A 25,594-nucleotide genomic window follows, 5' to 3' on the forward strand; every position below is an offset into this window, starting at 1 on the left:
ACTGAGCAGGGAGCCTGACACGGGGCTCGATCCCCCCTCGGTACATTTTCTTATGGGCATTTCTCTATGCACTCAAAATTAATTTTTTGGGGGGGCACCTGAGTGTGACTTTGGCTCAGGTGACTTTGGCTCAGGTCATGATTTTAGGGTCCTGGGATCAAGCCCCATGTTGGGCTCCCTGCTCAGTGTGGAGTCTTTCCTGTTCCTCTGCCCCCTCTGCCCCCTCTACCCTGCCTGTGCTCTCTCTCTCTCAAATAAATAAAATCTTTTTTAAAAAAAGAAAGAGGGACGCCTGGGTGGTTCAGTTGGTTAAGTGTCTACCTTTGGCTCAGGTCATGATCCCAGGGTCTTGGGATCGAGCCCTTCATTGTAAGGGGGGGGGGGTCCCTGCTCAGCAGGGAGTCTGCTTCTCCCTCTCCCTCTCCTCCTGCTCATGCTGTCAAATAAAAAATAAATAAATAAAAAGAAAATGCACGGAGCATTACCTCAGCAGATTGAGATTTGGTGGTAAGGGTGCAGAACCACCTTCTATTTTATATACTTCAATACTATTCAACCCTAAATAATTATACTTTCATAATAATTTTTAAAATGGACACCAATGGTAACGATCTTATAGGTCATTCACTTTTCACAGCTCTGTTCACCACAGTTAGTTACTAGAATCAGAGAAATAAATCTGAGTAATAAAGAACTTTGAACTCTAACACCTAGTGAACCTGAATTTGACACTTGATGAGAGGGTAAGTCCAGTGAGGTTAAGTGCAGACGTTTTAGTAATTATAACTAGTGTATAGTTGAATCTTGTTTTTTAATCCAATCTGACAAAATCTTTGTCTTTTAAAAAAAATTTTATTTATTATTATTATTTTTTTTCCCTAGGCAAAGAACTTTATTAACCTTGTTTCAAACTTTATTCCCAGGTTTCTTCAGCTTAATTAGCTGCAAAGAATGAATTGTGTATAAGCAAAAACTGAAAAGAGCTGCAGTGTCCAAGGGGCTTGGGCTTAAAAATAATAGAGATCTAGATTTTATCATATCCATGAACAAAATTTTAAAAAGCAGTCATAAAATAAAATAGCAGCTCCCAGTAACTTCTTCAGGTTTTATCTTCATCAGAAGTTGACTCAATTCAGTTTGCTTCATTCTCGGAAGCTTCATCAAAATTCTCCACAAGATCTGGAACTTCATCATCCTCTTCTCCGGTAGCAAGTGGTGCTTTTCCATCCACAGATTGTTTGGGCAGAGCTTCAGCCAGTCTTCTTAAACTAGTCAGACTGCCTGCATCGAGTTGGTTTAAGATACTGGGTGGTATTTCTGTCAGCTGCTCTGTCTCAGTGTGGCTGGGAATGGTGAAAGCATTCGCAGCCAGCAATGCCTGAACTTTGGGGTTGTTAAGGTGGATCACTGGTCCTTGGTTTGTGAACCTATTCACCTCTTCAGTACCACAGATATCGTTTACCCCTAACTTCTTTAAGGAGAACTGAAGTTTTTTATCATCTGCCGTAGCCGTTCTGTGAACCACCTTCTTCTTTCGGCAAGCAGTTCCTTTCCCACCAGTGTGCACTTGTGCTTGCAGTTTGGCGAGTTTCTCCTGGTTCATGATAGTTTCTTTCATCTTGTTGGAGCGTAAATGGGACCTCCCGGGGGAATAGGGTTGGCGCTCAGGAGGTCTCGGGCGGACCAGCTGAGATTAGGGGCACACACGTGGGGACCCAAGACGGCAGCCAAAATCTTTGTCTTTTAAAGTGCTGTTTACATTTAATGTAATTGCTTATAGGTTGGGTTTAAGTACTATCGTGCTATTTGTTTACTTCTATGACTACAGAAGAGTGATATTTAAATTTAAGCCAGGATTTATCTTCTTCAGTCCATTCCTAGTATCAGTCATCCCAATAAACAAAGCAAGTTGCTAGGTGGCCAGAGAGAGTGTTTCTCAGGTTGTACTTAGTGGATTATTGGGGGGGGCAGTGAGAGGAGCTGGATCTGAGGCTCTACCTCAACAGGTGCAATTCCACGTTTGTCGCATGTATTAGGAACTCTATGAAAGACGATGGAAACAGGATCCTTTGGTTTCAAAGCTGGAATTCTAAAGTCTTTTCAGTGACTTTAATATCCCCAAGCAAGAACACAGCCTGCAAACTGAGGCTGACCACCCCTGAGCCAGGTTCTAGGCAATGCCCCAACTCTGGACAGTTTAAGAGCTAAAAATAACGAAGATTCCCTTGGCCTCAGGAACTGGGAGAACAGCTGAGTCTTCAAGAAGCTAAACTGGGAAAGGGCAGAGGTAACACACTGAGGAATCCTGTGCAAGTCTTGACACTGGAAACAGCAAATCTAAGTTTAAAACAGGCAGCTTTCCATCCCAGGGCCACTGCTGGCTCCAGATGGTATATATACTGACTGGAAATCACTTTCTGGATTAAACTCCCTCCCCACCTCCAGAGGAGTAGGCTACATTTCTATTGCTCGTACAGATGTAAGAGCATTCTTTAGTTTTCCAAACTGAAGTGGGCATCACAACATAGTTATTCATTTTGTAGTGTTTAAGTCCAAAGCAGACTAGCACTACTTTCTGCTTCTTTCCACGAGAAACTCATTCTCCTAAGACAGGATGCGTGTTTTTTTTTTTTTTTTCTTTTAAATTAAGATTTTACTTGGCAGGGAGAGACACAGCAAGAGAGGGAACACAAGCAGGGGGAGTGGGAGAGGAAGAAGCAGGCTTCCCGCCCGAGGAGGGAGCCCGATGTGGGGTTTGATCCCAGGACCCTGGGATCATGACCCATGCCAAAGGCAGAGGCTTAATGACTGAACCACCCAGGCGCCCCTAGGATGTGCTTTCATTATTACATTCTGCAGCCCTCTAGGCTAATGGGACCCATTAGTCAGACTAACTCTATACTGTGATTTGATATAAAAGCAACACAGAATAGAATCAGAGATAGGAAAACTAGCTGGGGCGCCTGGGTGGCTGTCAGTTAAGCATCTGCCTTCCGCTCAGGTCCTGATTCCAGGACCGATCGCATCAGGCTCCCTGCTCAGCAATGAGTCTGCTTCTCTCTCTCCCTCTGCCTACTTGTGTTTGTTCTTTCTCTATCTCAATCTCTCATATAAACAAATAAAATCTTAAAAAAAAAACAAAACTAGCCAATGGAGGCGCGAGTTGGGGAATAAAAGCTTCCAACTTCACAAGGATCTTACCCGAAGGGACTGCAAAACTTAGCAGTTTGGGGTAAATCCCAGCTTTGCGACTTACTGGCTATGTGAATCTGGGTAAATCACTTAACATCTAAACCATTTCTAATTTGTAAAATTATCTGTTGAACCTACCCACTTCACTGGTTATTGTGAGAATGAAGTTAGTCCTGTGAGACTTGGTCACATACCTTAAGAATGTCTTTACTCATCCCCTCCTATTTACCAGAACTCCACTTTAATTTGGACCTAGTTTCCAGTCTGGATTGTTCCAAAAGCCTTTTAGGGGTTTGGCCTTCCTAACTGCCAGACTTTTTATCAAAACCAACCAACCAACCAACCCTCATAAAAACAACTTCCTCAAAATTTTCTGACATAACCCATGCCTAAAGGGTAAGGTCTCAATTTCTTACCTTGGCATACAAAGCCATTCACAACCTGAATTACACTGATTTTCTCAGTCATTTACTTGTCATTCCCAACCCTCCAATCTAACACACTGGGGTCTTTTTCCAAGCCCTCGCACCTTCATCATGCTTTTCCCTCTTCAACCTGCAAGGCTTAGCTAAAATATTACCTCTTTAGTAAAGCCTACCCAGTTCCCCAAAATGATTTCTTTCTTCAGTCTCCATGATCAGATCTCCATACACTGATCACTTAATCTTTAACAGAGCACTTGTTTACACCTGCCTTTCCCAACAGACATACTCTTCTACCTACTCCATTGCTACTGCTTAGAGTAGCTGTAGGATAAGACACTTGAAGAGCACTTTGTACAACAGTAAGGTGTAAGAGATTACACTATTCCTCTACTGATCTAAAGGAGAAATGGGAAGACTGAAGCCCCTTTTCTTTTTACCAGTTCAAAGTTTTGGCCTGTTGTAGCCATTATATGAAAGATGATCAGGGGGCGCCTGGGTGGCTCAGTTGGTTAAGCGACTGCCTTCAGCTCAGGTCATGATCCTGGAGTCCCTGGATCGAGTCCCGCATTGGGCTCCCTGCTCGGCGGGGAGCCTGCTTCTCCCTCTGACCCTCCCCCCTCTCATGTGCTGTCTCTCATTCTCTCTCTCTCAAATAAAACCTTTAAAAAAAAAAAAAAAAAAAAGAAAGATGATCAGGGTTTTCAGTTATGCAATCAGTCACAAGGATGGAAGGTATAGCATATGCAATATGGTCAATGGTACTGTAATAAATGGTGATAGATGGTAGCTACACTTGTGAACACACAGCATAACATGTAGAGCTGCTGAATCACGATGTTGTATACCTGAAACGCAGATAACATCGTATGTCAACTATACTTCAATAAAAAAATTTTAAGAAAAAAAAGGAACGACAACCAGCTTGTACAACGGCTTTAAAAAAGAATGAGTGGCCCACCCAAGTAAATATAACACATGAGAAACCACAAGATGTCTTAACAGTTAAAAGAGTATGTATAAAAAGTTTTACTTTTTTCTGTAATTTTTAATATAAGACATCTATAAAGTTTTAGATAAACAGTGAATTTGATCCTGTTAGGAACAAAATATGGCATAATTCCAGAAACAAGAAAGTACCTTTTTTTTTTTTTTGCATTTAGGCTTTTCAGTCACTATGCAATGATTATCGATTCGCCAAGGACAGTAACAGTCAGATACTGGAGAAAAGGAGATATGAGAAACATCTTTTATTTTTTTCTAAAGAGGTGAAAATAAGTAAGATTTCTTATATTTTTCACTCGTAAGATTTTTTAAACTCTTAAAAATGCAATTTCCTCTTTTCAAAGCACATGCCATCTTAAAAAAAAAAATCTTAGCAATGTACATTTGCACTCAAAGAAAAACATGCAGCGCCATTGTCTTCTGACAAAATTCTGCATAAAAAAACCCCACGCAACTTTCTGCAAATATGTTCCCTCTTAATCATTTAGGGACTCCAAACCACAAACATTCAGTGCAACATTTATTGTTTCTTATTTCCGTAGGAAACACAGGACCAATGATGTCTTCTGACTATAACTGTTTCCTGATGGTTGAGCAACAGTCTCCTTCTGCTTTACTTTAAAGTACTCTCAACTTGCTGATGTAAGGTACAACTAGAATTCAGTACAGCTTGAGGATCCAAGTGGAGGATGGAGGAGAAATACTTAAGGTGTACCCTGTGCCATAAACTTAGGAAAAAAATTTACAAAGAAAAAAAAAAACCTCAGATTTTATCAATGCACCCTTTTAAAAAGTTTTTTTTTTTTAATTTCTGAAAGCAGCTTAATGTGAATCAAAAGCAGTTCCTGAGTAACTGCAGTAAACAGTGTCTCTTTAAAATATATATGTGTATATGTATATATGTGTATATACACGTATACATATATATATATATACCTGCAACTTAGCTCATTTTGGTTCTGCCTTAATTTACCTCCCCAGCTTTGAGTTTAGTCACAGTTCCTTTCCTTTCAGTTCACAATGTGCAAGTACAACAGCACCAGCTCCGAGAGCTGGCATGGGGCAGATGTTTGTCACTTCTGGGTGATCATTGGCATGTCTCAGGCCAGGTTTCCAGAGTCACTGCAGGTCACAGTTCTCTTAATTTCACAGAGCCTGCGAGAGCCACAGATACTTCACGTTTTCTTCATCAGACGCCGCGACTGCCACTTGTGGAGCTTGTTGTAGGCCGTCTGCAGCATCTCTTCAATGTGACTTACCAACTGAAAAACAGAGCCAGACACTTAAGCAATAACTGGGCAAAGACTGGGGAAGCTAATGCTTCTGATCCAGATCTGGCACATACTTCAGAGTGCAGTTTCCAGAGTGCAGTTTCCAAGCTCAGTTGTATTACCCCTGTGAGGCAACCTGTAAACCCTCTGTGAAGGTATTTTCAGACACAATTTGTATAAAAGGTAAGAGATGGTGGGACAGCGGCTGGAAATTCGCCTGTTCTGTCTGGGTTGGAGTGTCTTCCCTGTCATTAACCAGCAATAGGACAACATGGAAGTTGAAATTGGGCTCTAGGCCTCAGTTTCTTCTGTCAAACGAAGGAGGTGTACTAAACTGATGATTTCTAGATTTAAACATTAGTCTGTCAACTAAGGCCAGTATGGTGGCATCAACATTTTACAGAACTTGTGAAAAAATGCCTTACTCTCCTGAAGATTCTTTTTTTTTTTTAAAGATTTTATTTATTTATTTGAGAGAGAGAGAGCACATGAGAGGGGGGAGGGTCAGAGGGAGAAGCAGACTCCCTGCTGAGCAAGGAGCCCGATATGGGACTCGATCCCGGGACTCCAGGATCATGACCTGAGCTGAAGGCAGTCGCTTAACCAACTGAGCCACCCAGGCGCCCTCTCCTGAAGATTCTGATGTAGCAGGTCTGGGATGAGATCTGGAATCTCTAATGTTCAAAAGCTCCTGTAGCTAATTCTGCTGCATAGCCAATCTTGTGAAGCACTTTCCTAAATTTTTATTTTATTTTATTATTTTTTAAATTTATTTATTTGACAGAGAGACACAGCAAGAGATGGAACACAAGCATGGGGAGTGGGAGAGGGAGAAGCAGGCTTCCTGCTGAGCAGGGAGCCCGATGTGGGGCTCAATCCCAGGACCCCAGGACCCCTCATGACCTGAGCTGAAGGCAGACACTTAACGACTGAGCCACCCAGGCGCCTCCCCGCCCCTTTTAAAAGATTTTATTTAGCAGTTTCCTAAGTTTTTAATGGAGTTTTCCAGCTCCAATGTTATGGAATTTCAATTTAACTCAGTAGATTAAAGAAAATCTAAATGGTGTTAATGCTTCACATAAGTACTATGTTATACCTTAGGTAAGGACTACATATCTTGAGTAGCAAAGGATTTTACTCTTGTCATGGATATAACTAGCAGTCAATAGGAACACAATGATCTAAGTTGCTAATGACTCCTAGAGGAGAATGTCTTCAGAGTATGTTTCTTCGGAGATGGACAGTGTTTATGTGGTTGAAGTACAGTCTTATAAAGTCTGCAAGTCAGTTCTGGCAGTATGTGGTTAGGGACAGAAAGTCCTAAATCCTTTTAGCATGTCAATGCCTTAGATCCAGCCTGAGATAGAATTAAAAAAACAAAACAAAACACTCTTATTTACCCCATCTGTTACCATTATTGGGGGATGGGGTATTATGTTATTTAGTTCTGTCTGGAAAGTATATAAAAATCATTTATTTTGCTTGATGGGCACAGTGGCTCCATAGTGCCAATTAGAAGAGATGAAGGTCGTATCCTTGTGTCAGGTGGTACAGGAATACCTTGCTTTATTATGCAACATTGTATCGTGCTTTTCAGTGTATTTTTTTTTTTTTTTTTTTTACAAACTGAAGGTTTGTGACAACACTGCACTGATCAAGTCTATCAGTGCCATTTTCTCAGCAGCATTTGCTCATTCTGTGTCACATTTGGTAATTCTTGCAACATTTTAAACTTTTTCATTATTATATTGTTATGGTCACCTGTAACCAGTGTGACTTTGATGTTTCTGCCATTGCTCTGGGGCACCACAAATCATGCCTGTAAGACGGTGAACTTAATCGATAACTGTGTTCTGACTGCTCCACTAACTGGCTGTTTCCCCCGTCTCTCCCTCGCCTCAGGATTCCCCATTCGCTGACACACAATATTGAAACTAGGCCAATAACCCTACAATGGCCTTTAAGTGTCCAAGTGAAAGGAAGAGTCACACATCTCACACTTTAAATCAAAAGCTAGACATGATGAAGCTTAGTGAGGAAGGTGTGTTGAAAGCTGAGACAGGCTGAAAGCTAAGCTTCCCTGTGCCAGTTAGCCAAGTTGTGAATGCAAAGGAAAAGTTCTTGAAAAAAACTGTTATTCCAGTGAACATATGAATGAATGGTAAGAAAGCAAAACAGCCTTATTGCTGATAGGAAGTTTTAGTGGTCTGGATAGAAGCCCACATCAGCCACAACATTCCCTTTAGCCAAAGACTAATGTAGAGGAAGGCCCTAACTCTCCTCAGTTCTATGAAGGCTGAGAGAAGTGAAGAAGCTGCAGAAGAAAAGTCCGAAGCCAGCAGAAGTTGAGTCACGAGGTTTAAGGAAAGAAGCAGTGTCCATAATAGAAAAGTGCAAGGTGAAGCAGCAAGTGCTGATGTATAAGGTGTGGCGAGTTATCCAGAAGATCTAGCTAAGTTAATTAATGAAGGCAGTAGCTACACTAACCAACAGCTTTCCAATATAGACAAAACAGCCTTCTACTGGAAGATGCCATCTAGGACTTTCATAGCTAGAGAGAAGTCAATGCTAGGCTTCAAAACTTCAAAGGACAGGCTGATTCCTTTATTAGGAGCTAATGCAGTTGGTGACTTTAAGTTTTAGCCAATGCTCACCATTCAATTATCCTACGGCTGTTAAGAATTATGCTAAATCTCTTCCATCTGTGCTCTATAAATGGAACAAAACCTGGATGAAATAGCACATCTGTTTATAACATGGTTTAGTGAATATTAAGCCCACTATTGAGACCTACTTAGAAAGATTCCTTTCAAAATATTACTGCTCACTGACAATGCACCTGGTCACCCAAGAGCTCTGATGGAGATGGACAAGATGAATGTTGTTTTCATGCCTGTTAACCCAACATTCATTCTGTAGCCCATGAGTTAAGGAGTAATTTTGACTTCTAAGTCTTATTATTTAAGAAATACAATTCTCCTAAGGCTACAAATGCCATAGATAGGGATTCCTCTGAGGGATCTAGGCAAAGTAAAATGAAAACCTTCTGGAAAGGATTCACCATTCTAGGTGCCATTAAGCATATTCGTGATTCACTGGAAGAGGTCAAAATATCAACATTAACAGAATTTGGAAGAAGCGGATTCCAACCCTCATGGTTAATTTTGAATGGTTCAAGACTTCAGTGGAGGAAGTAACGGCAGGGTGGTGGAAAAAGCAAGAGAACTAGAATGAGAAGTGGAGCCTGAATGTGTGACTGAATGGCTGCCATCTCATAATAAAACTTGAAGGGATGAGTTGTTTCTCAGGGCTGAGCAAAGAAAGTAGTTTCTTGAGATGGAATCTACTCCTGGTAAAGATGCTGTGAAGACTGTTGAGAAATGACAACAGGGCATTTAGAATATTACATAAGCTTAGTTGGTAAAGCAGCAGCAGGGTTTGAGAGGACTGAGTCTGAAGAAGTCCTAATATGGATGAAATACTAACACACAGCATTGCATGCCACAAAGAAATTGTTCATGAAAGGAATAGTCAATTGACGCAGCAAACTTCACTGTTGTCTTATTTTAAGAAACTGCCACAGCCACCCCAACCTTCAGCAGCCACCAACACAGAGGTAAGACCCTTCACCAGCAAAAGATTATGACTCTCTGAAAACTCAGGTGGATAGCAATTTTAACCATATTTTTTAATTAAGGGACGTAGAAGAGTGACTCAGTCGGTTGTGTGTCTGCCTTTGGCTGAGGTTGTGATCTCGGGGTCCTGGGATCAAGCCCCGCATGGGGCTCCCTGCTTCTCCCTCTCCTCCCTGCTTGTGCTCTCTCTCACGCTCTCAAATAAATAAATAATCTTAAAAAAAAAAGATATACAATGTTTTTTAAGCTGTAATGTTACTGCAACACTTAACAGACTATAGGAGAGTATAAATCTTTTACATGCACTGGGAAACAGAAAAATTCATTTGAATCACTTTATTGCAGTGATCTGGAGCCAAACCTGCAACATCTTTGAGGTACTGCATGCACATGGCCTCAGAATCCATTTTACCACAGTGCTCCAGGCAGTTACAATCAAGAAGGCACATGAACTGAAACCTATGTGTTGTCCTTGCTCTCACATAGGAAGGTATTTCAAGCTTCTTTCCTGATTGTTAAGTATTACTGTTATATTTTGAGAAAAACCACTTGGAACATTTAGGGAATAAACACCAAAAACCTTACTGGTGAAGAATTTTCAGCTTTCAATTGTAGAACTCCCCCTTTTGAGTAATCTACTTATTGAAATACTAAATGCAGACCATTAGGCAGCAACCATAAGGTTTACTGTTACAGAGGAGCAATTCTGCCTTTCTTTGCAGGGTTAGGTTTGTGCTTGCTCCTCAGGTTTTCAAAATAGTAATTTTTTAGGAACATACACATAGGTTCTAAATCTATAAAATAAAGTGTGGAGATGATTGGGGCACCTGGCTGGCTCAGTTGGTAGAGCATGCAACTCTTGATGTGGGGTTGAGTTCCATGGCCCCACCATGGAGACAGTGTTTTAAGTGAACAAACCAACCAACCCCATGGAGTTGATTATTATAAATGCTGGGGTTAGTTGTGGCCTTGAAGAGTGCGAAGGAGGGGTAGGCAACTTGATAGGGAATACTTATGGGTTCTGGTTTTGTTCCATTTCTTATGATGATTCGTGGGTACTTGTTTTATTGTTTTAAAAAGTGTTAGGTATTTTATACACTCTTCTGAACGTATGGTACATTTTGCATTTAAAAAATAGTACTCTGAGGGGCACCTGGCTGGCTTAGTTGGAAGAGCATGCCACTCTTGATCTCGGGTCATGAGTGAGAACTCCACACTCGGTGCACAGATTACCAAAAAAAACCCCCAAAAAAACAAAACAAAAAAACCCCCACCCAAAACAAAACAAAAAAACCCCAAACAAAAAACCTACAAGAAAATTATACTCTGAGCAACAGAAAAAAAATAAATCCCCCAAATGTATCTACTCATTCACATGAAAACAAAGTTAATTTCATCCTTTTGCAACACAGAGAAAGAAAATCAGGCCAAAGTCACATTGTTGCCTTACATTTGTGCTTAAATACTGTCTCCGGATTTTTTCTTGGAATGGGCAGAGCTTCGTAACTTGAAATCGTTCCAAATTACTTTTCATTTTTACTACCTACAAAAAATGATAGAAATAATAAATTACAGAGAAATTCCAAAGAACCTACAGGGAGCAAGAGAAAAACACACATAGGAAGGTTACTTTTTTTTTTTTACTACATTAATTGGCTTCAGGCAGAGAAGCAAGATCTACCACCACTCTGATTCAGGAGCACTTTGGTTCATAATTCATATCCCTCTCAATATTTTTTGTGTATGTGTATAAATGCATTTATTATACGGTTTTAAAATTTCACTTAACGTGAACATCTTTCAGTCATTAAATACTTGCATAAGTCATCATTTTAAAATGGATGCACTGTATGTATTTCAATGTATGCACTGTATTTCAATGTATGCATAGCAAATGTTTTTTTTTTTTTTTTTTTTTTAAGATTTTTATTTATTTATTTGACAGAGATAGCGAAAGCAGGAACACAAGCAGGGGGAGTGGGAGAGGGAGAAGCAGGCTTCCCACTGAGCAGGGAACCCGACGCGAGGCTCGATCCCAGGACCCTGGGACCATGACCTGAGCCCAAGGCAGACGCTTAGCGACTGAGCCACCCAGGTGCCCCGCAAATGCTTCTTAATTAAACCTCTTCTGGTAGACAGGCCACTTCCACATTTTCTTTCAGAGACAGTGGTAGAGGAACATCTCTATTGCTAAATATTCTTAATTATTTCCTTAGGTTAAATTCCTAAACATTGAATTTCTGGGGCAAAGCATTTTTTAAAAAGGTAGTAAGAGTAATGGAAGAAAGGACTCTTAGCAACCCGGTCATCACTGATAATTTTAAATTTTCTGTTCTTTTAAAAACCACAGATTTAAAAAATACTCTTTCACTGTAGTTTTAAAGATAATTTATTTGAATACTAGTGTGTATGAAAATTTCCTTAGGTTTACTGAGCCAGCTTCATTCTTTAGTGAGGTGCCTGTTAAAAGTCTCTTGTCTATTATTTTTAATGGGGTATTTAACCTTTTCTCTTAAGGGTTGTTTAAAAGAGCAACCTATATACTTACACTATTATTACCAATACTATATTTTCCCATTTGTCAACTCTCCTTTAATTGGTTAAAAAGGTTTTAGTGTTATTAAACAGCTAGTGCTATATTTGTTGTCAATCTCAGTTTGAATTTCATTATCTCTAAAAAATATACCAAATAATTTTACTGATATAATTTTTTTGGGTCTCTGTTTTTAATTGCTCCTAATTGCTCCTAGTGGCTTACACCTAGACACAAGTTTTAAGATAAGTTACAGCATGGTCTGGATTTCAAGTTTCTTCATCTATAAAATGAGTTTCAATATCTACTCCATTAAGATGCTGTAGGCTTGGGCGCCTGGGTGGCTCAGTTGGTTAAGCGACTGCCTTTGGCTCAGGTCATGATCCTGGAGTCCTGGGATCAAGTCCCATATGGGGCCCCTGCTTGGCAAGGAGTCTGCTTCTCCCTCTGACCCTACCCCCTCTCATGCTCTCTCTCTCAAATAAATAAAAAATAAAAAATCTTAAAAAAAAAAAAAAGATGCTGTAGGCTTAAATTAATGTATGCAAGGAGCTATCCGAGTGTTTAGCACACAGTAAACACTCAATACAATTTTCTAATTTCAAAATAACAGTTCAAAGTCACACTACCACAGAGCTAGCTGTGTTTGGAATCAACTCTGACCTTTTCTTCTAGGAATGGCGTATTAACAGGAAAGCAGGACCAGAAGTGCCGTAGAAGTTCCCCAACAGCCACATAAAGATGTTTCAATTCAGACTGAATATCATTTGGCACCATCTCTGCAGAAGAAAGAACTGGATGAGTTTTCACATATGTACAATCTCTGAAACAACAACCACAGAATAAATCTGAACATGTGCACTTGGCCAATGCCAAACCAGGATGTGCTATCCTGAGATAAGTTAATGATTTTGTGACTAACAGGTCTTAATTTAAATTTTAATTCTCTGAGATTCTGGAGCAATTTTCAGGTTTCCCTTTATTCTAAGAGGTCGGAAAGTAAAAAAGAAAGTAAAAAACTAAGTATTTTAGTATGATATAGGGAGACTAACAATGTACTACTGTTTGTAATATTAAGATAATTATGAAATCTAAGCTCTTGTCTAAACAGATCTCAGGATCTGTGTGCATAAAAACACAAGTTCCAGAAATGCTCCAGAGAAAAAACAAACTAATTACTTTAGCATTGCTCCCAACTCGCTCTTTAGAGCTTACGTAAGTGAGAAAGTGGCCCCGCACGTACGGTTTACGGCTTGCTGAGCGCCCCCCTGCATGAGTGCTCCTCCGGGTGACAGGGTTGTGATCGTACCACTGGCAGCACTACTTGAGAGAACCTGAAAAATGAAGACACACAAAGTGGTTTTCCTCTTCCTGCCATCTTTCTTACTTCCTGTTTCAGTTTTACAGCGTCCATCTTTATTCCTGCATCACAATACATAATTTACAGCAGCCAGAGTGAATGATTTCAGTGCACACACAAACAGAATACCTACCAGGCTTCCAGCAATACTAGGCAAGTCTCTAGATCTCAAAACTCACACTTCTGCCTAGTAGAGCCCTTTCTTAAGCACCAACTCAATTTGTGAACTCCTATCACTGAAGGTAAAACTGAGTTTAAGAAAACACGTAAAACAACATGTTAACAACATGTATACTTGCTGGCAGTTAGCGGAAAAAAAAAAAACCCCTCAGCAGAGCAGAAATAGATCATTTGTCATTTTTCCAAGGAAGTGAATATACCTAGCCAAAAGGGGAAAAAAATACTCCCCACTAGATCAGTATCAACAGTTAGGAAAATAAGTGACCTATCTATTCAGTGACTGCCTAACAAGTGCCAGGCACTGTGGTTATAGAGGAACAAATCATTTGGCGAATAGCTCAAGTGCAGGGTTAGTATGTCTATGGCTTTTCAATGATGTTTTTATAAGTAGAAATCCATGTGTATATGGACTGGATGAGAACAAATTTTCAACTTGCTGTAAGAGTACAGGACATGACAACCATGAGTCAAGGGAACATGGGAACTCATGCTATTTCTATTTCCCTTTGTCAGAAATGTTATGATGTGTCAGAACCAGAAGCTTCAGTGATTGATGAGTTTGCTGATTAGCTACGGGCTGCACTCAGGTATACACACCCAAGGACAGATAACTTCTTGGGCCTTCCTATCTCAATTCATGGGTCTCAGATATGAAATCATTTTTGGGATGCACAGTAGGTTTGGGGAAGAATTTAAGTATCTAAGATTGAACACAGCTTAAAAAAGTTAGGACGGTCTACTTGGGCCCAAGGGCCAGATGTTGGACAATTATATTCCAGAAAGAAATAATAGTCAAATAATCCCAAACTTATTATGTGTGCATATATATACATACATGTATTTCTCAGCTCTGCCCGTGGAAGGGACACTAACACCAGCAGCAAATGATACCCCAACAGAAACGAGTACACTGCACCCAGGTCTTGGTTTCTTTTCTTTCTTTCTTTCTTTTTTTTTTTAAGGATTTATTTATTTATTCTACACAGAGAGAGAGAATCCGAGGCAGACTCCGTGCTGAGTGCAGAGCCTGATGCGGGGCTCGATCTCGCAACCCTGATACCATGATGCCAGCCAAGAGTGGGATGCTTAACCAACTGAGCCACCCAGGCACCCCCAGATCTTGGTTTCTACATCTACCCAGCACTAAAGAAGATTCTGTGGCTGGGGCAGAGAAAGCATAAGATGAACCCAGAACATCTATCTCACTGTTCCATAAAGTAAGGTACTCAAAAATTGATAAGGGCGCCTGGGTGGCTCAGTTGGTTGAGCGACTGCCTTCGGCTCAGGTCATGATCCTGGAGTCCCTGGATCGAGTCCCGCATTGGGCTCCCTGCTCGGCAGGGAGTCTGCTTCTCCCTCTGACCCTCCCCCCTCTCATGTGCTCTCTCTCATTCTCTCTCTCTCAAATAAATAAATAAATAAAATCTTTAAAAAAAAAAAAATTGATGAAGCCATCGTCAGAAAGATACAGGAGCCAGCCTGAGGGGCCTGGGAAGGGTCTAATTGCAAAGACACATGGGTACATTTCTGGGGGGTGACAAAACTGCTTTTTTTACTTGATTGTGTCAATGGTTACACAACTGTGTATGTTTATTAAAATTTGCAGGAAACTTAAAAAAGGTACATTTTACGGTATGTATATCATACCTTGGTTTAACAAAAAAACAGCAACAGTTCATAACCCATAGAATAATGTAAGAACCCATGAATCCATTCTGATATAAATAAATACGTAAGAAGGAAAGGGAAGCTCTTCGTCTTAGCAAAGTGTCAAATGACAAATGTAGGAGGGATGATGGAATCAGAAAATCACCACTTGGGTCACTTGGGTGGCTCAGTCGGTTGGGTGTCCGACTCTTTGACTTCAGCTTAGGTCATGCTTTCTGGGTCGTGAGATCAAGCCCTGTGTCAGGCTCTGCGCTCCGTGTGGAGCCTGCTTAAGATTCTCTCCCTCTGCCCCTCCCATCGCTTGTGCACTTGCTCACTCTCTTGGAAAACAAAAAATAGATAACCATTTAACCACCACTACAGTAATAATTGTTTTTGGTAAGAATCACCATTGGATTCTAAAAAACTAATGGATAAAAGTTTGATAAGAAATATTTACAGTTTTTTGTTTTTTTTTTAAAGATTTATTTATTTGACAGAAACACAGCAAGAAAGGGAACACAAGCAGGGGGAGAGGGAGAGGGAGAAGCAGGCTTCCCCCTGAGCAGGGAACCCAATGCAGGGCTTGATCCCAGGACCCTGCTTGGGACCTGACCTGAGCCGAAGGCAGACGCCCAATGACGGAGCCACCCAGGTGCCTGAATATTTACATAGTCTTAAAGTATCTCCCAAGGTAACTTATTACAGGGCACCTAGGTGGCTCAGTTGGTTGAGCGACTGACTGCCTTCGGCTCAGGTCATGATCCTCGAGTCCCAGGATCGAGTCCCACATCGGGCTCCCTGCTCAGCAGGGAATCTGCTTCTCCCTCTGACCCTCTTCCCTCTAGTGCTCTCTATCTCTCATTCTCCCTCTCTCAAATAAATAAATAAAATCTTAAAAAAAAACAACAAAACTCATTACAAGGGGAAAAACAGTAACTTTTTGGTGGAGAAACCAGGTAGATACTACCTTACCCAAGTGATCAGAAGTTAGGAAAAATAAATACGCGCCTCCTGATATGATACACTGAGGGATACCTCACTGTGGTATTCCTGCCAAAAACGCCTAACATGAATCTAATCATGAAGAAACATTAGAGAAACTCAAATTGAGGGCATTTTACAAAAAACTGGCTTTTACTCAAATATCAAGATCATGAAAAACAAAGAAAGGTTGAAAAAATGATTCCATCTGAAAGGAGACTAAAAAGACATGAGAACTAAATGCAACTTATGAACCTGACTTAGATGCTGGACCAAAAAGAGTTTTCTTTGCTGTAAGGGACACCGATGGTACAACTGGTAAAATTTTTTAAGACCTAAAGGTTCGGTAATAATGCTCTCTATCAATGTTAACTTATCATTTCTGTAATTATACTGTGTTATTTATGAGAGTATCTTGTTTTAGGAAATACAAACTGAAATACTTCAGAGTTTCTACTCTCAAAATGGGCCAGAAAACTTTTTTTTTTCCAACTTTCTATAAATCTGAGTTTACTTCAAAATAAAAAGTAAAAAATAAGTTACAAATATGTGACAAGCACTACAAGACATGAATGAACTCTGCCTCAGGGTTTACAAAAACAGACACGCCCCCCACCCCAAACTTGTTACTGGGCATGTTGAGGATTGCTTTACAGAGACAATGAAATTTGAGCTGAGTTTTGGATAATTATTAGTTCCTCAGGGGCAGAAACAGGCTAAGGGCATTCTAAGAAGAGAGAAAGCCTGAGCCTTCTCTGTTTTCTAGGTAGTTTACCGTTTTAGGCTGGAGAGAAGACTCTTGATTATGTGTGGAAGGGAATGGTGAAGATATGGCTGGGACTGAAACTGAGATGTGGATTAGGGCCAGACCATAAAGGCTCTGGCTCACCAGACAAAGGCATTCAATTACTATTGCAATGAAAGGGGGCAGTAAAAATTTTAAGTTTTAAAACTTCAGTTTTAAAACAGTTTTAAGCTGCAGGGTGATAAGATTAAATTTATGTTTTTAGAAAGCTAACTTGTAGTGGTATTGTGGAAACCTGATCCCGTTTGCCTAAACCAAGGAGTCAAGAAATACTGAAGAACAGACAGAACTTCTTGATCAATTTAAGTATGAATAAGAGGGATGCCTGGGTGGCTCAGTCAGCCAAACGTCTGCCTTTGGCTCAGGTCATGACCCCAGAGTCCTGGGATCGAATCCCACGTCGGGCTCCCTGCTCAGCGGGGAGCCTGCTTCTCCCTCTGCCTGCCGCTCCCCGCTTGTGCTCTCTTCTCTGACAAATAAATAAATAAAATCTTTAAAAAAAAATAAGTAGGAATAAAAACAAGGAAAAATAAAGACTAGACAATAAGCTCAATTTTATATATTCTAGTCTGAGATCATGCAGAATATCTAGACAGTGATGTCCAAGTTTTTTGGAAATCTGGGAAATTTTCCCAATAACACTGTGTATATGGAAGGAAAAAAACGAGCAATCACAAAACTCATCTATTTTTCAATATCATCTTAACTTTAGATACTTCTGGAATATGCCAAATATCTTTTTTTCCCTACCTCTTGATTTTTTTTTCAATTTATTTGTAGAAATATGTCTTTAAACCCAATTAAAACAGCTTATATAGTTCAATTTGGTTGTGCTCATAAGCTGAGGAAAGAACTATGGGAATTCTGGGTTTCAAACAGTACGAGTCACCTACCTGAGTTAATTTAGGTGTATAAGCTTCCATTTCTTGCCTAATACTTTGAAAAGAATTAATAATGTCCTGACTTGTTGCATACTGTAGTGACTGGATTGGAGTTGGACCGTGATAATACCTGAAGATTAGCAAAGAAGAAATTACTAATCACACAGAATAAACATTTGTCCTTCAAATATTTTAGCAGTCTCCATGTCCCCAAAGCAAAAAATAATAATGTATTTAAACAGATTTGAGTAAAATAACTTAATTCCTATATGGGCAATAAGAAAATAGCACAGAGAACCACATTTTTGTCTTGGCCTTGATCATTTAAGCATCCTTTTCTGAAATGCAAAGTAAATTTTCAAGGAAAAAAGATACTGTATTCTTATGGTAACAAAGGGATTTAAAACTTGAGTGCTATCCTTGCAGAATATACTCTGCAGTGATTTGTGTTATATAACTGTTGTGCCTCAAGTTAATATTGACCAAACTTACCTATCTGACTTCTTGAGGTTTAGTGCAATTGTTTTTATGGAATTATTTTTCCCCAAGTCTTCATATTCAATGGACTCTTGTAACTTTGCCTGTAATTATCAACACAGTACTTTTTATGGTAAGTTTTTCTTACAAAAGTAATGAACATTATTGAAAAAGTACAGCTCTGCAGAGGGTAAAATATGAAGGCTTCCCACCAAGAACTTCAATTCCTAGAGATGACTACTCTACAACTGGTTGAACTCATTTTCTCACCAACCACTTACAGAGTACCTGTTTTCCTACACTCTGACCATCTTTCAGTATTACTGAACTTCTAGTTTTTAATAGTCTGGCAGGTGAAAATGGTGTATTTTACTATTCTTCCACCAAATAAGTAGGACTAATTTATTATATGTGTTGCAAATACTTTTTCTTCTCATTTGGTGGTGTTTGGTTTTAATTATTCCCTTACTGTTTATTCTTCTGTGGATTAATTATTTGCTTAAGTCTTTGATCCACTTAGTATTTATTTTGGAATAAGGAATCTGAGTTTCTTTTTACTAATCAGTCCTCCCAACACCATTTGTAGAATAATCTGTTGTTTCCCATGGATTCTGAAATACCATGTTTATCATATGTTTATTTAATTCCTCCATGTATTTGGGTTTACTTCTGTACTCTTTATTTTGGTTTTACTAACCTGTTTTCTCCTGTGCTAGTAAAAGACTGCTAAATTTCTACAGCCTATGTTAATTATAAAAGACATAAGAAAGCAGTCTGTTTGCTTTGGCCATTTGTGAAAATAATTCTACAATATTTCATCCCTTATGTAGCTATGAAATTCATCTGGTCAACCCTCATCTGTAGCTACCAAGAGTAGGATCAAAACATTTTGGTTATTAAGTATCTCTCAAAAAAGATCAACTTGAAAACTTAGTATTGAAATTGCCCCTATTTGGACAGTTTGACTAGTCCCCTTGTAGTACAGGAAAAGATCTGACCACAGCACAAAATTCAGAGTAACACATTCATCAGTCTCCCACTTTAGACTCAGACGAATTTTTTTTTACAACTTTCTCTCCACCTTTCTACCAACTTCAAGGCATACCGAAATTTAATCTTCATTACTTTTCACGTAAGATCAAGTTCATTTCTATCCCTGCTGTTCGTTCTTACCTAAGTCATGTCCCTAACCTAACCTCCCCTGATAACCCAAATCCTATACTTCTGCCAAGGCCTCATTCGGTGACCTCTCAAACCTCACTGGAAACTCCATAAAAGTAAGGACTCTATTATTACTTCTGAATCTCTCATTCTATAAAACCCTTCTGCAGAACATACATCAGACTATTTCAAACTATTGATTTGAAAGAATGTCTAGAGTCAGCATTTATTACTGAACATTGTGAAAATTCACACAAACCATGGTTTTTGACAACTCCTTAATTACCAAGAATCAAACGTACTTAGTGCCACAGTATCGCAAAGACAAGCATCATTGCCTAGATTTCATCTTAAACTCCTCTCTGTAACTTTCATTTTAGTTTAACTTTTCTTAGAAAAAAAATATTTATTCAACCCATAAATATTTTTAAAGGAGTGCACTTGTAATATGTAAGTACTGCATCACTAAGTTGTAGGAGCGCCTGGGTGGCTTACTCAAAGTGGCCGCCTCTGGCTCAGGTAGTGATCTCGGCCTCTCTCAAATAAATTAATAAAATCTTTAAAAAAAAAAATAAACTGTACACCTGAAAACTAATACTGCACCATATGCTAACTGGAATTTAAATAAAAACTTAAAAAGAAAACAAATCTTATTGGCTTTGTTAAAAAAAAAATTTTTACTCATTTTAGAGTGAGAAAGAAGGCCAAGAGCATGAGAAAAGGGGAAGGTTCAGAGGGACAGGGAGAAGCCGACACCTTGCTGAGTGGGGAGCCCAATGTGGGGCTTCAATCCCAGGACCCCAGGATCATAACCTGAGCTGAAGGCAGATGCTTAACCGACTGAGCCACCCAGGTTCCCCTGGCTCTGTTAATTTTAAAAGTATATATGTGGGGCGCCTGTGACACAGCGAGAGAGGGAACACAAGCAGGGGAGTGGGAGCAGGAGAGGGAGAAGCAGGCTTCCCGCGGAGCAGGGAGCCTGATGCGGGGCTCGATCCCAGGACCCTGGGATCATGACCTGAGGCGAAGGAAGACACCCAACGACTGAACCACCCAGGCGTCCTAAATAAATAAAATCTTAAAAAATAATAATAATAAAAAGAAGTATATGCGCCTTTAGAAACATTAAGTTACTGGAAAATGAACTAAAGTGTAAGACTTATCTTAAAGATAACCATTTAGCATATTCTTTTGAAGGTGTTTTTTAAAAAGTTCATAAGCATTTTTTTACATGTGAAATTGTATCACACAGTCTGTCCTGTGAACTTTTCATTTATTTAATTCATGAATTTTTATTTTCTTTGATTCCTCCTATAAATAACACAATTACTATACTTCAAGCTTTATTCTGAGAAACTTTTGTTTTCGTCTTCCCTATAGACACTGAGGGTATGAACTCCTTCATTTTTGTTTCCCACCCCCTAATATTTTCAACAACTCAAAAATGGGTTTCTTGGATTTTAAAGAAGACTATTTGAGAGAGAGAGAGAGCACAAGGGTGGGGTGAGGAGCAGAGGGAGAAGCAGACTCCCCGCTGAGCAGGGAGCCCGATGTGGGGCTCATGATTCCGGGAGATCATGATCTGAGCCTACGGCAGACGCACAACCGACTGAGCCACCCAGGTGCCCAATTTCTTGAATTTAATTTTTTATGAATTAAGCTACTGTTATGGTATATGTGAACTCTTTTTAATTCAGTAAGTCATTAATCCTTTTCAAGTTATTCATAGCTGCACCAATCTCCATTGTATGGGCATACCACAGATATTATTACTAGAATGTTTGCTATTTTATTATAATACTGTAATGAGTATTTGTATCTGAATACCTGCACATCTTTTCCTTTTTAAATAACTGTCCAAAATGAAATGCCGTCCCAAAAATGGAATTAAGGGCATAGACCTTTAAAATTTTAATACATATTGCTTGATTGCCCTCTAAGAAAGCTTCATCGTATTTATTTTTATAACTGGGGAGGAACTTGAAAAAACAGAGAGGCAGAGTAGCTTGGCAAAGTTTTAAGGAAAGAAATATGGAAGTAGATAATTCTGTCCATATTCCCCCACAGCCCCAAATGATTTCTTCGAAATTTAATAAGAACACATTTCTAACTCACAAATGCTAGGTGTAATATGAGGCCCCAATCCTATCTTTTAAAATCATATACACAAACCTTTAGTTTTTCTTCCTGTCATACTGCCTTTGTTGAATACTCTTGCCCAGAACACAAACTGTATGTCAATATGTGTGTATGTGTACATGTGAAGGAAAAAAGAGAACAAAACCAGTAAGAACAGTTAATAGACAGGAGTGCATGGAAAGCTGGCTGGCAAGTTAAAACCAAGATTCTTTAAAACGTTCTACAATTTATGCCAAATGCTTAACGTCTTGGCCAAAAGAATGGAGTCATTTGAAGTAATCAAGGATTAACATAAAATTCTAGCCGTTATACAAGGTATCTGGAGAAACCTGAGCTCTAAACCTTCTGAACTTTTTACCCATACCCTTTTGACTGCTGGCTGGAAGCAATCTGCATCTCCAGAATTTCCATCGATGCTGCTGGGCTCACCATTTTGTTCATTTTGTGCTTCTCTTAAAACAAAGGGGGAAAATGTTAAAAACGATAAGCAGAACAACAACACAATTCCATCTGGCTACCTTGAAAAGCCTAGTTATTACACCTTTGCATGTATACTTAACTGTTTCCTGAGACCTGCTGCCAGGACCATGGCACTGTGATGGTTAAACCTCTTGATGATGGCAGCATTACTATTCTCCTTTATGGATTTAGAATTAGAAGTAGATGGCATGGAAGAAATGCCATAGCCCTGTGAGAAACAATTTGGAAGATTAAAAATCAAAATAAAGTTCTGGTTTTCTTATCCATTATGAGAGACACGTTTAGCTGAAAAAATTCTCTGCATGATGGGACTATATTAATTCTGAGCATTACTCAATTTTTACAGATAAATATTTAAAAAGTTACATACACAAATAAATAAATAAATAAAAAGTTACATACACATAAAAAAGACAATGTGCCCCTTCTGCTATCACAAAAATAATCTTAAACCGTGCATTCTGGGGTGCCTCAGTGGCTCAAGTCATGATCCCAGGACCATTGGGATTGAGCCCCGCATCGGGTTCCCTGCTTAGCAAGGAGTCTGTTTTTCTCTCTCCCTCTGCCCCACCCCCCTGCTTGTGCTCTTTCTTCCACTCTCAAATAAATAAAATCTTAAAAAAAACAAAAACAAAAATTTAAACCGTGCATTTAAAAAAAAAATATTTTAAGTCATCTCTACACCCAATGTGGGGCTCAAACTTAACAACCCTGAGATCAAGAATTGCATGCTCCAGACTGAATCAGCCAGGTGCCCCGAACTGTGAATTTTTTTAAAGAGCAGTTTTGGATATAGTTTGCAAAATATTAAATGAAGAAATAGAATACAGTGGAAAAAAAGCATGGACTTTGGAGTCACATAAATACGGATTCAAATTCTGGCTTTATAACTTTTTAAGTATTAGTCTAAGCAAGGGTAGTCAACTTTTCCAAACTCTGTAAAAAGAGATAGTAGAGAAACAGATATTTTCAAACATGTACTGAGTTTGTACTAGGCCTTACAGACAGAAAGTTGTTAAGACCTTGTGCCAAATGAGCCAGAATACTAGTTAGTAGGGTGTTGGGCTGTAAGCCAGTACACATAGTTAAGACTTCTATGTGCTGCATGAGGAAGGAGCCAATCCCACTGGAGGAGAGCAGAGTAAGTTCAAAAAAGCTTCATGGAGCACCATAAATTGATCAAGTGCTTGCAAGCCAGACATGAAGACAGTAACATTTCAGGGGAGGAAACTGCTTAAATATAGGTGTACAAACAACATAATGCATATGTGTCATGGCGTTTTTCTGTACTGCAGTTACACCTTGAATGAAGTGTGGGTCAGGGATTGGTGAGACATAAGGCTACAAAAGGTAAATGAAAGATTACAAAAAGACTCCTATACCATTCATCCCTTTATCAAATAATTACTGATGCCTTTTATATGCCACATGCAGGGAATAGGCCAGTAAACAAGAGGCACCCTCACAAAACTTATATTCTACTGAGAGAAGATCACTTTTGAAAATAACAAATGGTATGAAGAAAATAAAGAGGATGGCATGATACAGTGACCGGATGGAGAGGAGGCGCTATTTAAGCAATGGAATGAAGATGACGTATTCAGAAGGTGGCCAAAGGTCGTATCATGGGAGAGTTTACAACAACTAGAGGATGATAGAGGAAAAAGAGGCACCAAAGGAAAAACTTAATCACCTAACATTTCCATTAAGGGGATTGGTTATATAAATGTTTACATGTCCATACAATGGAATAGTGGGCAGGCACTAAAAACAAATAATAGTAACACCTATTATTTGTTGAACACTCACTGTGTACCACACTCTTCACTCTTGTAGCAATCCTATAAAGTCAACACCTTTTTTGTATTGCATTTTTTCAACTGAGATATAATTGACACATTAATATTTTAGAAATTAAAGGTATAAAATGTGTTAACTTGATATTTATATATTACAATGATTACCCTAAAGCTGACATCTCTGTCATGTCATGTAATTATCATTTCCTGTTTTGTGGTAAGGACGACTTAAGATGCAGCAACTCTGAAGTTTGTAATACAGCATTGTTGACTATATGCTGTGCATCAGATCTCTAGAACTTATTTATCTGCTAGTGGCAAGCTGGTACCCTTAACCAACATCTCCTCAGTTTTCCTACTCCCTGCTAAGGTCAGTACTATCAACCTCATTTTATAAGAAAACTGGGCTTAGAAATGTTAAAAAAAAAATGACAGTCTAAGCCAGGTAGTTTGGCTTTAGAGTCTATGTACTTAACTATGGTTTACCTTGAACTGATAGTGATAACAGGCAAAGTGAAGAACAAAGTCACACACGATTATGTGTAATATACCATCATTTTTTTTAAAGTTAAAAAATTTGAGTAATCTACACACAGAGTGGGGCTCGAACTCACAATCCCAAACTCAAGAGTCGCATACTCTTCCAACTGAGCCAGCTAGACACCCCCCAATATACCATCATTTTTTTTAAATTTATTTTTTAATTTTTTTTTAAGATTTATTTATTTATTTGAGAGAGCGAGAATGAGAGAGAGAGAGAGAGTACATGAGAGGGGGGAGGGTTCGAGGGAGAAGCAGGCTCCTCGCCGAGCAAGGAGCCCGATGCGGGACTCGATCCAGGGACTCCAGGATCATGACCTGAGCCGAAGGCAGTCGCTTAACCAACTGAGCCACCCAGGCTCCCCATCATTTTTATTTTTATTTATTACATTTTTTAAAAAGATTTTTTATTTATTTATTTGACAGAGAGATAGCGAGAGCAGGAACACAAGCAGGCGGAGTGGGAGACGTAGAAGCAGGCTTCCTGCTGAGCAGGGAAGCCTGATGCGGGGCTCGATCCCAGGACCTGGGATCATGACCTGAGCTGAAGGCAGACGCTCAATGACTGAGCCACCCAGGCGCCCCATTTTTATTTTTTTTAAAACCACGAATGGGGTGCCTGGGTGCCTCAGTTGGTTAAGCGTCTGACTTCGGCTCAGGTCATGATCCCAGGATTCCAGGATCGAGCCCCACATCGGGCTCCCTGCTCAGCAGTGAGTCTGTTTCTTCCTCTCCCTCTGCCTGCTTGTAATCTCTGGTCTCTCTCTCAAATAAAATCTTAAAATTAAAAAAAAAAGGCACTAAAATCTTTTCCCCATATTAAGCTATACCTTTAAGCTTCACAAAGCTTCATTTTTTCAGGATGATTAAGGAGGGCCATGTTTTAATATGTTGAAATTTACAAAGGAAGTGCCTGAATGTGGAGAATTATCAAGAAAACTCAATTTCATTAAGGAAACGACTCATCTGGGCACCAAGGATTATTTTCTGCTAAAGACTGTAGATCAAAAGTTTAAACATTGGTTTCCTCACCTCGTGAGTACCATACACTAAAATAAAGGAAAAAGTTTAGAAAAAGACAAG

General features: G+C 39.4%; 2 protein-coding genes across 3 annotated transcripts in view; both read right to left on the minus strand.

Moving 5' to 3' along the window:
• Positions 1-1,132: 1,132 nt before the first annotated feature.
• On the minus strand, positions 1,133-1,618 carry LOC123857318 (transcription factor BTF3-like). Its single transcript, XM_064576641.1, has one exon. The coding sequence runs from the start codon at positions 1,616-1,618 to the stop codon at positions 1,133-1,135; it is 486 nt and encodes a 161-aa protein (XP_064432711.1).
• Positions 1,619-4,849: 3,231 nt separating this feature from the next.
• Positions 4,850-25,594, minus strand: part of GTF2H1 (general transcription factor IIH subunit 1) — a 38,566-nt gene continuing 17,821 nt past the window's right edge. The window contains exons 8-15 of one of the 2 annotated variants that reach the window (XM_045894044.3): positions 22,253-22,380; positions 22,057-22,144; positions 18,408-18,496; positions 17,928-18,045; positions 13,302-13,392; positions 12,722-12,837; positions 10,976-11,068; positions 4,850-5,881 (exon numbers count right to left, since the gene is read on the minus strand). In XM_045894044.3, coding sequence (XP_045750000.1) covers positions 5,795-5,881; positions 10,976-11,068; positions 12,722-12,837; positions 13,302-13,392; positions 17,928-18,045; positions 18,408-18,496; positions 22,057-22,144; positions 22,253-22,380 — 810 coding nt within the window. In that variant the 3' untranslated portion in view covers positions 4,850-5,794. The remainder of the gene's footprint in view (positions 5,882-10,975; positions 11,069-12,721; positions 12,838-13,301; positions 13,393-17,927; positions 18,046-18,407; positions 18,497-22,056; positions 22,145-22,252; positions 22,381-25,594) is intronic. The other variant, XM_045894045.3, reaches the window with a different exon arrangement.

Source organism: Mirounga angustirostris, unplaced genomic scaffold (genome assembly GCF_029215605.1).
Source record: "Mirounga angustirostris isolate CCGP_5_RB_7025 unplaced genomic scaffold, mMirAng1.0.hap1 SCAF_13, whole genome shotgun sequence".
Classification (NCBI taxonomy): domain Eukaryota; kingdom Metazoa; phylum Chordata; class Mammalia; order Carnivora; family Phocidae; genus Mirounga; species Mirounga angustirostris.

Excerpts from the sequence above, each read along its gene's own strand:
- LOC123857318 (XM_064576641.1), bottom strand. The coding sequence starts at position 1,618 with ATGAAAGAAACTATCATGAACCAGGAGAAACTCGCCAAACTGCAAGCA.